General features: G+C 30.5%; 1 protein-coding gene across 2 annotated transcripts in view; it reads left to right on the top strand.

The window, feature by feature from the left end:
- The window catches only part of LOC129912765 (3-phosphoinositide-dependent protein kinase 1), a 44,995-nt gene that overhangs the window by 25,759 nt on the left and 7,361 nt on the right, over positions 1 to 11,875 (top strand). For both annotated transcript variants that reach the window (XM_055991168.1, XM_055991167.1), the window contains exon 3: positions 417 to 803. In XM_055991168.1, the coding sequence (XP_055847143.1) occupies positions 417 to 803 (387 nt within the window). The remainder of the gene's footprint in view (positions 1 to 416; positions 804 to 11,875) is intronic.

Raw genomic sequence — 11,875 nt, 5'->3', positions numbered from 1 at the left:
TGTCTGAATGCAACCATTTTGATGATTGAATAACAAAATGGCTGTATTCAACGATTTTTTCTCTTAATAATATTTAAACAAAGTTTTTACTTTATGGAAATTTATTAAAGATAAGTTCAAATATAAATTAATCTCGCTATTAACAAATTACTAAGATGCTAGTTGAAAACAATAATTTGTTATTTAAAATGCAATTCCAATGTGTTTTTGTATAGGAAAATTCCTGTTTTGATTTATTAGTGCAAAAATTTTACTTTCTTATTTATTTGTTTGTTTATTTCTTTTCAACTTAATAAGTTGATAAGGAAAAATATTGCACTTCGCCTTAACTTTCTGTCTCATATGATTTCGATCAAGTAAACAACTCAACTTGTAAGATGAAAAAAATAAATTTCTTTTTTTTTTTCTTCTTCCAGGAACAACGCCATGTTCAACAACACTCAACACAACAACAGCTACAATGACTTGTTCGAGAAGCAAACAACTTCAACATCATCAACATCATTACCATCATCAACATAATAATCATCAGCAACAACAACAGCAGCTAAATGGAAAAACAAATCTCACAACAACAGACTCCAATAAATTATCATCATGTTCATCATCATCATCATCACCAATAAAAACAACAAATACATCTACGTCGCCAGCATCATCATCATCAACAACTCCACCAACAGCAGGAACAACACCACCAAAGAAATCCCCCAATGACTTTGTATTTGGCAAAGTTATTGGCGAGGGAAGTTTTAGCACAGTCTTTTTGGCAATGGATGTTCACACAAAACGTGAATATGCAAGTAAGTATCTTTCATTAAAAAAATAATAAATAAACATAAAAAATTTGTTATAAAACAATTTTGAAAGTAGACAAAATCCGGTTAAACAAATGTAGCTTTTTAATTCATTTATAACAACACTTCTCTTCTCTATTTTGAAATTGATTGTTTGTGTTGGGGATCGATCAAATGGAAGGATGAATCCATGACATTCGATCTATATATTCAATGCAAAGTAGATTTTTTGTTTGTTTGTCTTTTTCTTCGTTTTTGTTTTAAATAACAAAACAAGGTTATTTTAAAAACAACAAAGACGACAACAACAGAAAAAAAAATAACATAATCTAGTAGACGGACAGACAGACAGACATGTATTTCTGAGATAGCACAGACCAGCTGATCATAATAAGAATTTTATGCGTAGAATAAAAAATTAAAAAAACACGATCACACCTCATGATAGTCTAGCTAGAGCTACCGCTTCTCTGCTAGCTGCAAGTAATAAAATCAACAACAACCACCCCAAATGCGTATATATTTTATTTTATTATTTTTAAAATCTTGTTTATTTATTTCTGTGGTTAGTTTTGCGAAGCAGAATATACCTTTTTTTCTTCTTTATTTCATTGTTTATCAATTATTTATAGAAAAACAAAAAAACAAAAACAAATAATTTTTGATGGTCAGTCAGTTTAGTGTCGAGTGGAGAGTGTGGATTCTATTGAGAATAAAAAATACAAAAAATACTTAATGATCGAGCTATTAATAAAAACTCAAGCTTATTTATCTGTCACACGCTTAAAGTTAGAAATCTCTCTTTGTTTGTCTGTGTGGGTTTTTTTTTGTTTCTGCTGGAATTTCTAGTGATCAATAATAATATGCTGCTATGATTGCTCAAATAGTCATATAGTCCACATAGAGAGAAGAGAAATGGGAACTCTCCACAAACAGATTATTACCATCATTGGAATGTAAATTACTAAACGATGATGGTTAAAAGTAGAATAGAAATACAAATTCTTCTATTCTCATTCTTGTTTGTCTATTAAATCGAGGCATTCAAGACAAACTGTACCTTGCTTAGCGCTTTCTTGAATGTGGATTGTATTTGTTTTTTTATTTTGTTTAACCAAATGTCACTTGATCCACTACTTATAAAGTTTCATTTCTTAATCATCGACACGTGTGAGGGATCATAAAGTTATAATATTACTAGAAACTTTATTCTTTACATTTTTTTCTCTTCCATTGAGTGGAGTTTATACCAATTCCTCATATCAGAGACGACTTATGGTTCTCTTTTCTCTAACAACAAAAAATATGAATTTAAGTTGTCTACACGCGCGCGTGGGCATGATAAAACATTGCGCAAAGAATTTAACTTGCTTTTCAAATTAAATGAACGCCTTCAGACATTTAGAAAAAGATAATAATAATAAATAAGAAAAAAAAAATACAACAACAAAATCACTCAACACGCTTAAGAATGTGGGAAATTATAAAATTTTCTGTTAAAATAGACAAACAAAAAATACAAAAAACATAAATCTTTCATTCATTCATCAATTCTTTTTTGTTGTTGGTTCTCTTTCTTTATAACTTATGGGTTTTTTTCGTCAAGTCAAAGAAATTTCACCACCTCGCCGCACTCTGTAGAGTTATGTATGTATGTTACGGAACTGAAATAATAATTACTCTACTACTGGACTGATAAGGTAGTAGACAACAACAACAACAGAGACAGCCCAGCCAAGGGTTTAAATATGATGAAACTTGTGTTGTTGAATAATTATTGTTTTATGGTTTCTATACGTGATGATTCTCAAGAAAAATCGTTTAGTTGGTTATTCAAACACACGCGTAAGCATTTGCTAATTGAAGCGTATACTTATACTATAGTGTTAAAGTCGAATGAACGAACATGGCAAGTTGGAGGTTTTTTTTAGAACAACAACAACAATAATAATAACGAAATAAGAGTAAATATTTATGTAATTATCACAATGACAGAGCAGATTTTCCCGCCTGTTATTGTTGATACACATTGATGGTGTGTTAAACAAAAGTTGGAATACATTTTTTAGCAGGGTCGCTTGTATTTTTGGAGTGAGTCTTTAACATTTTTAGAAGTCGTGATAAAAAAAAGATAAAATTCCTTAGATAAAGGTGTTTTATTTTTTTAATAAAATTCTAAAATTATGTAAATCACTTGGCTGAATGCGTTCATTTTGACATGTGTCAATTCAAAATGTTCAACACAAAGCACCTGAACTGATGTTTAGAATGGCTCTGATTGGTCAGCTGTCATAAAATGATAGAAGCCATTTTTGATTTATGACAGCAGATGTCATAAATGATAGAAACCATCTTTGTTTTTATGAGAGTAAAACCATTCAGAGCCTGAATTTGTTTTTTGAATGCGAGAATTCTATACCGTTATATTCCAACGAATTTTTAAATGATTTTATGACATTTTATCCTTAAACTATCTTGTAAACCTTCTTAAACTGTCATATTTGTATCCTTTTTCCATAAAATGTCGTTTTTATGTAGTCCCATACCACACACGAGGTATATCTTTAAATTGTTTCCTTTTTGGCAGATGTCTTTTGTACTTTAACCTGAAGATCTTGCTTTACCTGATGCCAGTTCCCTATTCGTCTAGACAATATCAAAAAAAAAGAGCACGTGCTCCTTTTTTAATGGAATCTTTATGAAATATCCCTTATCCTTTTCCTACCTTAAGCATAAGACATCTGCGCTATATTACCTTGTGTATTATGATGAGAATAGGAAAGCAATAAATAGAAGTAGAATGGGCATTAAACTATTTTTATTGTAAGAGCCATCATGTTAGATTTTCGACCATTGTGTAAGGTTATAAATAAAAAAAATCATTAAATTCTATAAAGGAAAGCAAAACAGCTGAAGGGTATTTAAAAAAAAATAATAAGAGTTCATGGTCGGACGATCAATGATCTTGTTTTTTTTTTATTCACTTCATAAACTGTTGAGTAAACCACCACACACAACATAAAAATAAATTAACAGATCATTAGATATAAAATTAGACAAGATTGAACATGTTGCTGTCCATCTTATTGAATAGTTTTTTTTTTTTTTATTTTGATTGAAATGAAATAAGCAAAGAAAAAAAAAATTAAGATCAGTTTGTTAGTTTTTTTTTGGGGGATTTGATTCTGAGCTTCAGAAAAAGCTTTTAGAATAAATATTTAGATTCGATATGATCACATTTTGATGAATCAGCTTTTTTAATGGGTGACAACACTTAAAAATAGTAAAGTTAAAGCTTTTCACAAAAACGATCCACAGTTTTTTTTGGACTGTCTGACTGTACCTTAAAATCTCATAGAAGCCATAGCTGTTAATTTATCAAAAATCCCATCGATTTGAAAATTTTTCTCTCACGGAAGAAGAAAAAATTATTGAACAGGAAAAATCCCACGACACCCAAGGATCACAAAGACAATAAGGGATCAATGATCTTTACAAATTTTGTCGTTTTCTTGATTTTTACAATCACTGATCCTCTTTTCTTCCCATCATATAAACCAGAGCACATCTCCTGGCAGACAGTTTTTTTTTCGTTTTCTTGAATCGTCATCGTAATGATGTCAATGGCTACCTACTTTAAGGATACCCCAAATATATACTACACACACACAAAAATTGCCAGGTGATGGTTATAGTCCTTAAAAATGCATTTAAGAAGAAGGCAGATGCAATGTTTTGTTTTTAACTTCAAAACTCAAAAGTCAGGCCAATGTCTTCTTACATAAATATTGTGGAGTATGTACACTACTTTTTACCCACAATTATAAGAATTAAAGACATCTGTCGTCGTCCTTATGCGTATTTCTTTGAAAAAAAAAAAAACTTGTTATTTACCAAACAAACCTAAATCGAACCAATCACCTTCCTTTTAGAGGGTTTGCCGAATGTGTATGTAATTCGATTCGAGGAGACGAAATTCGTCAAAAAGAAAAATTTTATCCTGAAGGACAAAGGACTGCATAATATATTAAAAAAAAATTGCAATGTGTCAATAACCTCTATAAATTTGGCCAGACACAACAAAACAAAGGAGGAGGGCTTGAAGACGATGAAAATAAAAGAAAAAAAAAATTGGCGCGAAATAAGGACAATAAACGGAGGCACGCTTAACTTTAACCACCTGGACTTGTACACAATAAACTGAAAGTCATCGTCGTCGTCTGTCTTGAGAAGAAGAACAATCCACCTGCCCATAATGTTAAGCAGATGTTTTTAATTTTTCTAATCAAAAAGTTCGTCCTTATTTTCGTTGTTGAATCTTCATCGGGTCCTCTTCATCTTCAAATAAAATTCAAGCGCGGCATATGGTCATGGTTGGACATTTTTTTTTTTTTTTTATTGTTTAGTCTTGGCTTCGTTTTTGTGTATTATTTTGGAAAGGGCAATAAACTCCACTCATCGATGAGTCATGGATAAACTTCTTAATAACTCTTCAAAGTGCTGTTGTATACATCCTTTTTCATTATTTAATTTAATTTTTTCGTTCGATTGTTGTGTGTAGAGAAAGGAACATTATTCAAAGATTATTTTTTTTTCAAGGGACGTATATTGGACGCCGTCGAAGAACATTGACCTTCCTTTCGTCGCGTGTGTAGGTTTTTCATTCTTTCTCATATAAAATTTATGTTTTTGGCTAAACAGAGTGTGTGGGGAATAAATTTAATTTTTTGGTGTCAGAAAAAAAAAATAAAGGAAGAACTATAAGGGTGTCTGGACATTTATCAATATAACCCACACACAGTATAATGTACATTCTGTTTATTTTATATATTTTTTTTTCTCATACAGAGGCTGTTTTGGCATCGTTGTTGGTTTCATTACACAGGCCACAGAAACAAGTGGGATATTTATTTGCATTATTTTACTTCCTACGCCTATACTTGTAAGATTTATTAAAAAAGTTTGCAATGGCGTTCGTTATTATTACTCTTATATTATTTTTTTTCTTTTTTTTATTTTTGCTCATGTGTCGTTGTGGTATGTATTTATTTTTGCTTATATCGATTTTGTGACAATTTATTTCAATAAAATTGTCAAGGGTGTTTATTTATTTGAAATACGATCCACAATCTATAAAAGTCAGATATTTATTCAAATCCTTAGAAGTTTGTTCCACAAATGAAGAACAATACGATCCACAAACGATTTCTCATACTTTGACTGATAAATAATGATTAAAACTTCGTGTAATTGACAACATAAAGATTATATCCGGAGAAATTTATAACATCATCGAAAGTTTACAAGCATTTTTTACTTCCATTGATCTATCTTGTTAACTTCTTCATCCTTTTAAACTAAGAAAAAACACTTCTCAAAGATATCTATACACTCTCCAACTTGCTGCTTGGTTGTTGTGTTTGTTGTGATCTCTCTTTTCCAAACTCATTAAATGCAACATTCTTCTTCTTTCATTTTTTTATTCCCAGCATTTTTCTATGGTTTCTCTCCTTTTTGTTATGTTTTATATTTTTTTTTTTTATTTCTTGATTTACTCAAGCATTTGGCGGGAAAAATATTTCTTTCTGACTTAATATTTTTTTTGTTGTTGTTGTATTTTTGTTCCTGTTGTTGTAGTTTCTTGTGTTTAAATAAATCTAAACAACTTGTGTGTCTGTATCAGAGAAGAAAGAATAGTTCAAGAACCTTTTTCTTCATAAAAGACAAACTACATACTCTTCTTCTATACACAATATGGAACCTGATTTTATGCATCGTCGTTGTTGTTTGTTGTTGTATCGGTTCGGTTGTAACGCGCGCGTTTATTTCTCGTGTCTCTTCCGTTCTACGTTTTTGTTGTATTTTTAGTCTTCTCTAAGGTTCATCTTCTTCTTGGTTTTTGATCATGGTAAGGAATGTAATCATTCGGGATTTATGAACAAGAATTTAGTTCTAGCTAGCATAGCAAGCAAGCGAATCTGTAAGACCAACTTTTTTCTCTCTAATGCAAGAATTATTGTTTGTCTTTGAAAAAAAAGGGGGAAGAAGTCTAAGGTTATTTGGTTTGGAATGTGACTTAACAAGATTCGCCAATAGATTTTTTGAGGTATGTACCAACACACGAGAAAAAGAAGAATTACAGTTAGAAGATGAAGAATTATGTGGATTGTGAGTTTCAAAATCAAGAATGTATTTTAAATACGTTCCACACACAGTATTTTTTGTAGAAAATTTTGAAATTAACGACTTTTTTAGTGATCTATATTCAAAATAGGTTCCACATCACATTATTTTGAGTTCAGCTTTGAAAACAATGATTTCAATTGCTGATCCAAGTCCTAAATAGGTTCCACGTCAATCCCTTTTAAGAAAGACATCAATTTTAAAGATTTCTTTTATTGATTCAGACCCCAAATAGGTTCCACATCAGTCGCTTTTGAGAAATAATACATAGTTGACTATTTTTCAATGATTTAAATCCAAAATAGGTTCCACATTAATTGTTTTTCACTACAACTTAAAAATTAACGATATCTTTAATTGATCTAAATCCAAAATAGGTATTACCCACGTACAAAATTTAACATTTTATTGGTATTTCCTTTCATAGAGAAAAAAATTCAATTTAACTAGCTTCAAGAAACTTATATTGCAAAATCAATCGCATTCCATTCCAAAATCAAAACAAAATCTCACACAGGTCAAATACACACCTAAACTCATCGGTTAGATTCACTTCTTTGGAATGCAATTATACCAGACTGGCTTGCTTATTGCTAAAAATAGACTTTTCCTGTTTTTCCCACTCTTATAGAGTGGTGTTGTTGTGTAGTGGAATTCACATAAACCTTTTCAATGAAAATGAATAAAAATAAAAATAAAAAAAAAACAATCCAACAACAATCCAAAGAAGAGGGTCAGAGAATCAACTAAAACAGATACTAGAGTAGAGATACCTTCGAACAACATAGAGGAGAGCTCTAAACAACAAACAAAGCAGCAGCTAGCGCAACAAACAGAGAGTCTCAGAATCAAAATAAAATACAAAAACAGAAAAAAATGCACAGAGCTAACTAAGGTCACAGACCAAAGTCTATTATATTTGTTGCGAGACGACAATAACGACGACTACGATTACTTGGACGACGACAACGCATATCAAATGTAGGTACTCGTCGTCGCACACAGCACTATAACATTCCACAACACAACTTGGAGCTTATGAAGCAGCTCCATAAGAGGCCAGAAGCAGCAGCAGCAGAAGTAACAGCAACAGCGCAACAGTCACACAAGAGGCCTTGTGCCTAATAAGACATTTTTCTTCTTCGTCTTCTTATGCACTCTGCTGGTTGTTGCTGCTTATCCCCTATTTTTCTGTTGTGTATGTGTCTGTCTGTCTGCTTGTTGTCTTTTTTGTTTTTTTTTTGCCATCTTCTTTCCTTCAAAATAAGTTTTTTTTGTTTTGTCAAACCTGCAAAAAAAAGGGGGTCCAAAGGGGGGAAGATGAGGTTATCTTTTATACAAAAAAAAAAGAAACAGGCTCTTCGCGCAAAATGCAATTTTGTATGTCCACATTCCACAAACTCTCTGACACACACAAGAGTATAGAAAAACAGAGAACAACAACTTGTTTGGAATTTTTTCTGGAATTTTTGTTGTGCTTAACCGCATTTTAATTCAAATGCAACGCAACATGCTAACATGGAATTGCTCTGGCAGCAAAAATTCAGACTAATTCATTCAAAAAAGAAAGACATAATACATATATTTTTGAATGTTATTTCTTCTTCCCAAGCCCAAGCAAAAAAAAATTGTTTTTGTTTTGCTTTCACCTTCTCAGATTTTACTGTTACTTCATCTCCATAATATAAGTTTTAGCGAATGTTTTTTTTTAACAAAAAAAATTGGACTTTAATCATCCTTCTTTCAATACCTCGTCGTTATTTATTCGTGTGTATAGTGTTTTAAAATTATAATTACAACAATAACTGAAAAAAGTAAAAATATACACAACGTTGTTGTCGTCGTCAAAAATTAAAAGAGAGACACGACACCAAAAAATAGGTCGTTAAATTTTGTTCATTTACATTTAACCAAATCATCACACCAAAAACAAAAAATAGTACCGAATTAGAAAATCTATTTAGCAGCAATCTACAATGTAGCCTGCGTGAGGCGTCAGTATGTCGAAAATATTAAGTCCACAATAAGATTTTTTTTTTGTCTAAGAGCCGGGGAATTGAGGGGGTTTATTTTATTTTAATCAGCTGTGAACGCAAAAAAGCCACACATTTCTCTATTCAATTGTATGTACATATACGGAATACACACACTAACGCAAACCCATACATACAAATAAACATCTCAACGTTATAATATTTATTTCCATTCTATAAAACTGCGGCTGGTTTGCGTAAGATTTCGCACAAAACACACACCCAAGGCCGTTCTTTTTAAGCTCTGAAGTAGAAAAATTTGTTGTTGTTGTTATTTCTTCGTTTTATAATAATGTGGTTGGTTTCGTTCGTTGAATTGTTGTTTTTATATTTTTTTGTTATTGTTTTTGTGACGGGTATATAGCAACGGCAGCAGTATCTTTCCTTGCGGTAGCAAAAAAGAAGAGACACACAAGTAGGAATGGTAAAGTAGAAAGCACTTTGTGTTTTTTTCCATCATATTGGTAGCTGTTGTAGGTATATTTTTGTTGTATATTCTTCCCACCGTATTCGTTCGTTAACTGGATAACACACAGTGATTCCACTTTAATTTTTATTTTAAATTAAATGGTTTGCGGAAGAAAAAAATAAAATATATGAGATGTAGGGATATACGATCAATGACCTATGGTGAAATAATGCAAAAAGCTTTTGATAAGATTACAAATTTTAAAAAGAAGCCTTTTCTCTCAAAACCGTCTTAAATATAGAAAAAAGGAGATTTTAACTCTGCAAATAAAGCTTTTGATGAGCTTTTGATGTTAAGCTCAGTAAAAGCTTTTTCTTTACATGTTTCTCTTAAAAAGTCAATCAGTTAAAATTGACCATTGTCATGTAAGGTAGATAAAGCTTTCATATTTCTCAAAAAAAAAAAAAAAAATAACTAATAAAAAGCTCTTTCGATCACACAAATTACTGCAGATTTAATAAATCTTAAAGCTCATAAAAAGCTTTATTTTAGAAAATTGATTTCATATTTTATTAAATTTTTCCCTTCATTTCGAAAACACTAGTTGATTGACATTTCTAAGAAATAGCTTCAATGAATTAATTGTGTCATTAAAATTTATACAACTTTCCAAAACAAAGTAAGCAAATATCACACTAAATAATGGATACTTCTTCTCCTTTTCAATCGAATCGTTAAATATCAAAATTAACATATTTATTCTAATAAATAAAAATTTATGAATGAATCTACATCAACGAATAGGTACTAAGCTTCTTTTTGTCCAAAAATAAAGAATGTTAATAACTTGTCTGGCAGTATGCAAACATTTAAAGTTCATTTATCAGTATAATACCTATCTTACCTGCCTACAAGTTGTTTACAATAAATTACTTTCAAAAATCAAAATAAAAAAAATAAAGTATAAATTGAAATTGAATACTCTGATCGTTTCGTTCACTGACAGCATTAAGTTCAAGGCTAGTACAAACCAATAATATTATTATATATACCTATCAACCTAATCAGTTTACACTCATATAACAGCATTTAGCTGGAATTCTACATTTTATTTTTTTTTCTCTCTATATATTCTACAAGTCTACACCACCAATCCTTACGAACCGAAGACTCGCATCAAAACATTCCTCTACATAACATTTTTTAGCTATTTTATAGTGCTACTACTTGTTTGTTGTTGTTGTTTTGAATAGTTGTTCTCATTAGGTGTGTGTTGTTTTTAATTCTCAATAATACTCTCCACTCTCCACCCATTAACATCATCATCATCATATCGAAGAGTTGAGAGTATAGGAAGGTTGTTGCTGTGCGCCAAGTGGTTTAAAGAATTTAAAATTGGCTTGTTATGGTTCTTGATTTGATACTAGCTGCGAGACTGGCTCTCTGACTTTGAGACAAAAACACCACTCACTGAAGTTGTTTACTTTGTGAGGCCTGTTTTTGTGTTTTTTAATAATATTTTTTTTTTGTTTTCATTATTTCTTTCTCTCTATACACTCTCTTTTTTTGTTTCTTATTCTTTTCTATGAAAGGCTTGGCTTCCACCTTCAGATTAACCGTATTAAATTGAAATTTTTATTGCAACATGAAAATATCTTTCTATCTTTTTTGTTGTTGTTATTATTTGTTTGTTTGCTATACCGTTAAGCATTTAAAACAACACAATTGTATAAACAAGTTGACTGTCTTTACCACTATTAACCTCCTCATTTTGGCCATAATATATAAAAAAAAAAAATGATTTAAAAATAAATTTTAAATAAAAATTAAACAAAAAAAAATAAAGTCATTAACAAGGTAGAATTGTTGTTATATTTTATTTTGTTTATTATTTTCAAACCAAAACCCTCAAACTAAACAAAAAAAAAAAAAACATTTTATTTTGCAATAAATAAAATAAAAAATAAACATTTTCTTGTTTTTATCAAGAAGGTAATAAAAAACGAAATTAATTATTATGAAATTCTCTTTGACACTATAACTAACGAAAAATTTCCTACCTACTCAAAAGTTTTTGTTTTTTCAAATATTATTTTGTTGAATGATAGAACAATGTTGCTCCAAATATTTGTCACATTTCTTAAAGGTAATCAGCCATATCAATTGTAATTCATGGCATATTTTTCAACCTCGTATTTCAACCAAACTATGAGAGTTTTCTAAGAGTCTTAAAATAATGAGCAGAAAAGACCGAAATGATTACGTATACACCACAGTGACTGGCTGTTGGTTTGGGTTGGGGTTTTTGGGCCCTATTCCTTTTTTCTTTATTTTTTTTTATTTTATTATAATTTGATTGCCAAAAGTGTCCACAGCAACAGCAAAGTCGTGGTATGTCGTAATGTAGGTGAGATAGAGAGCGAAAGAAAATAAAAACAATTATTTTTTTTCGA

The sequence above is a fragment of the Episyrphus balteatus genome, chromosome 2 (assembly GCF_945859705.1).
Source record: "Episyrphus balteatus chromosome 2, idEpiBalt1.1, whole genome shotgun sequence".
In the NCBI taxonomy this organism is placed as follows: Eukaryota; Metazoa; Arthropoda; class Insecta; order Diptera; family Syrphidae; genus Episyrphus; species Episyrphus balteatus.
Note: the sequence above shows the minus strand (reverse complement) of the source record. Positions and strands in the feature narration are given on the sequence as shown.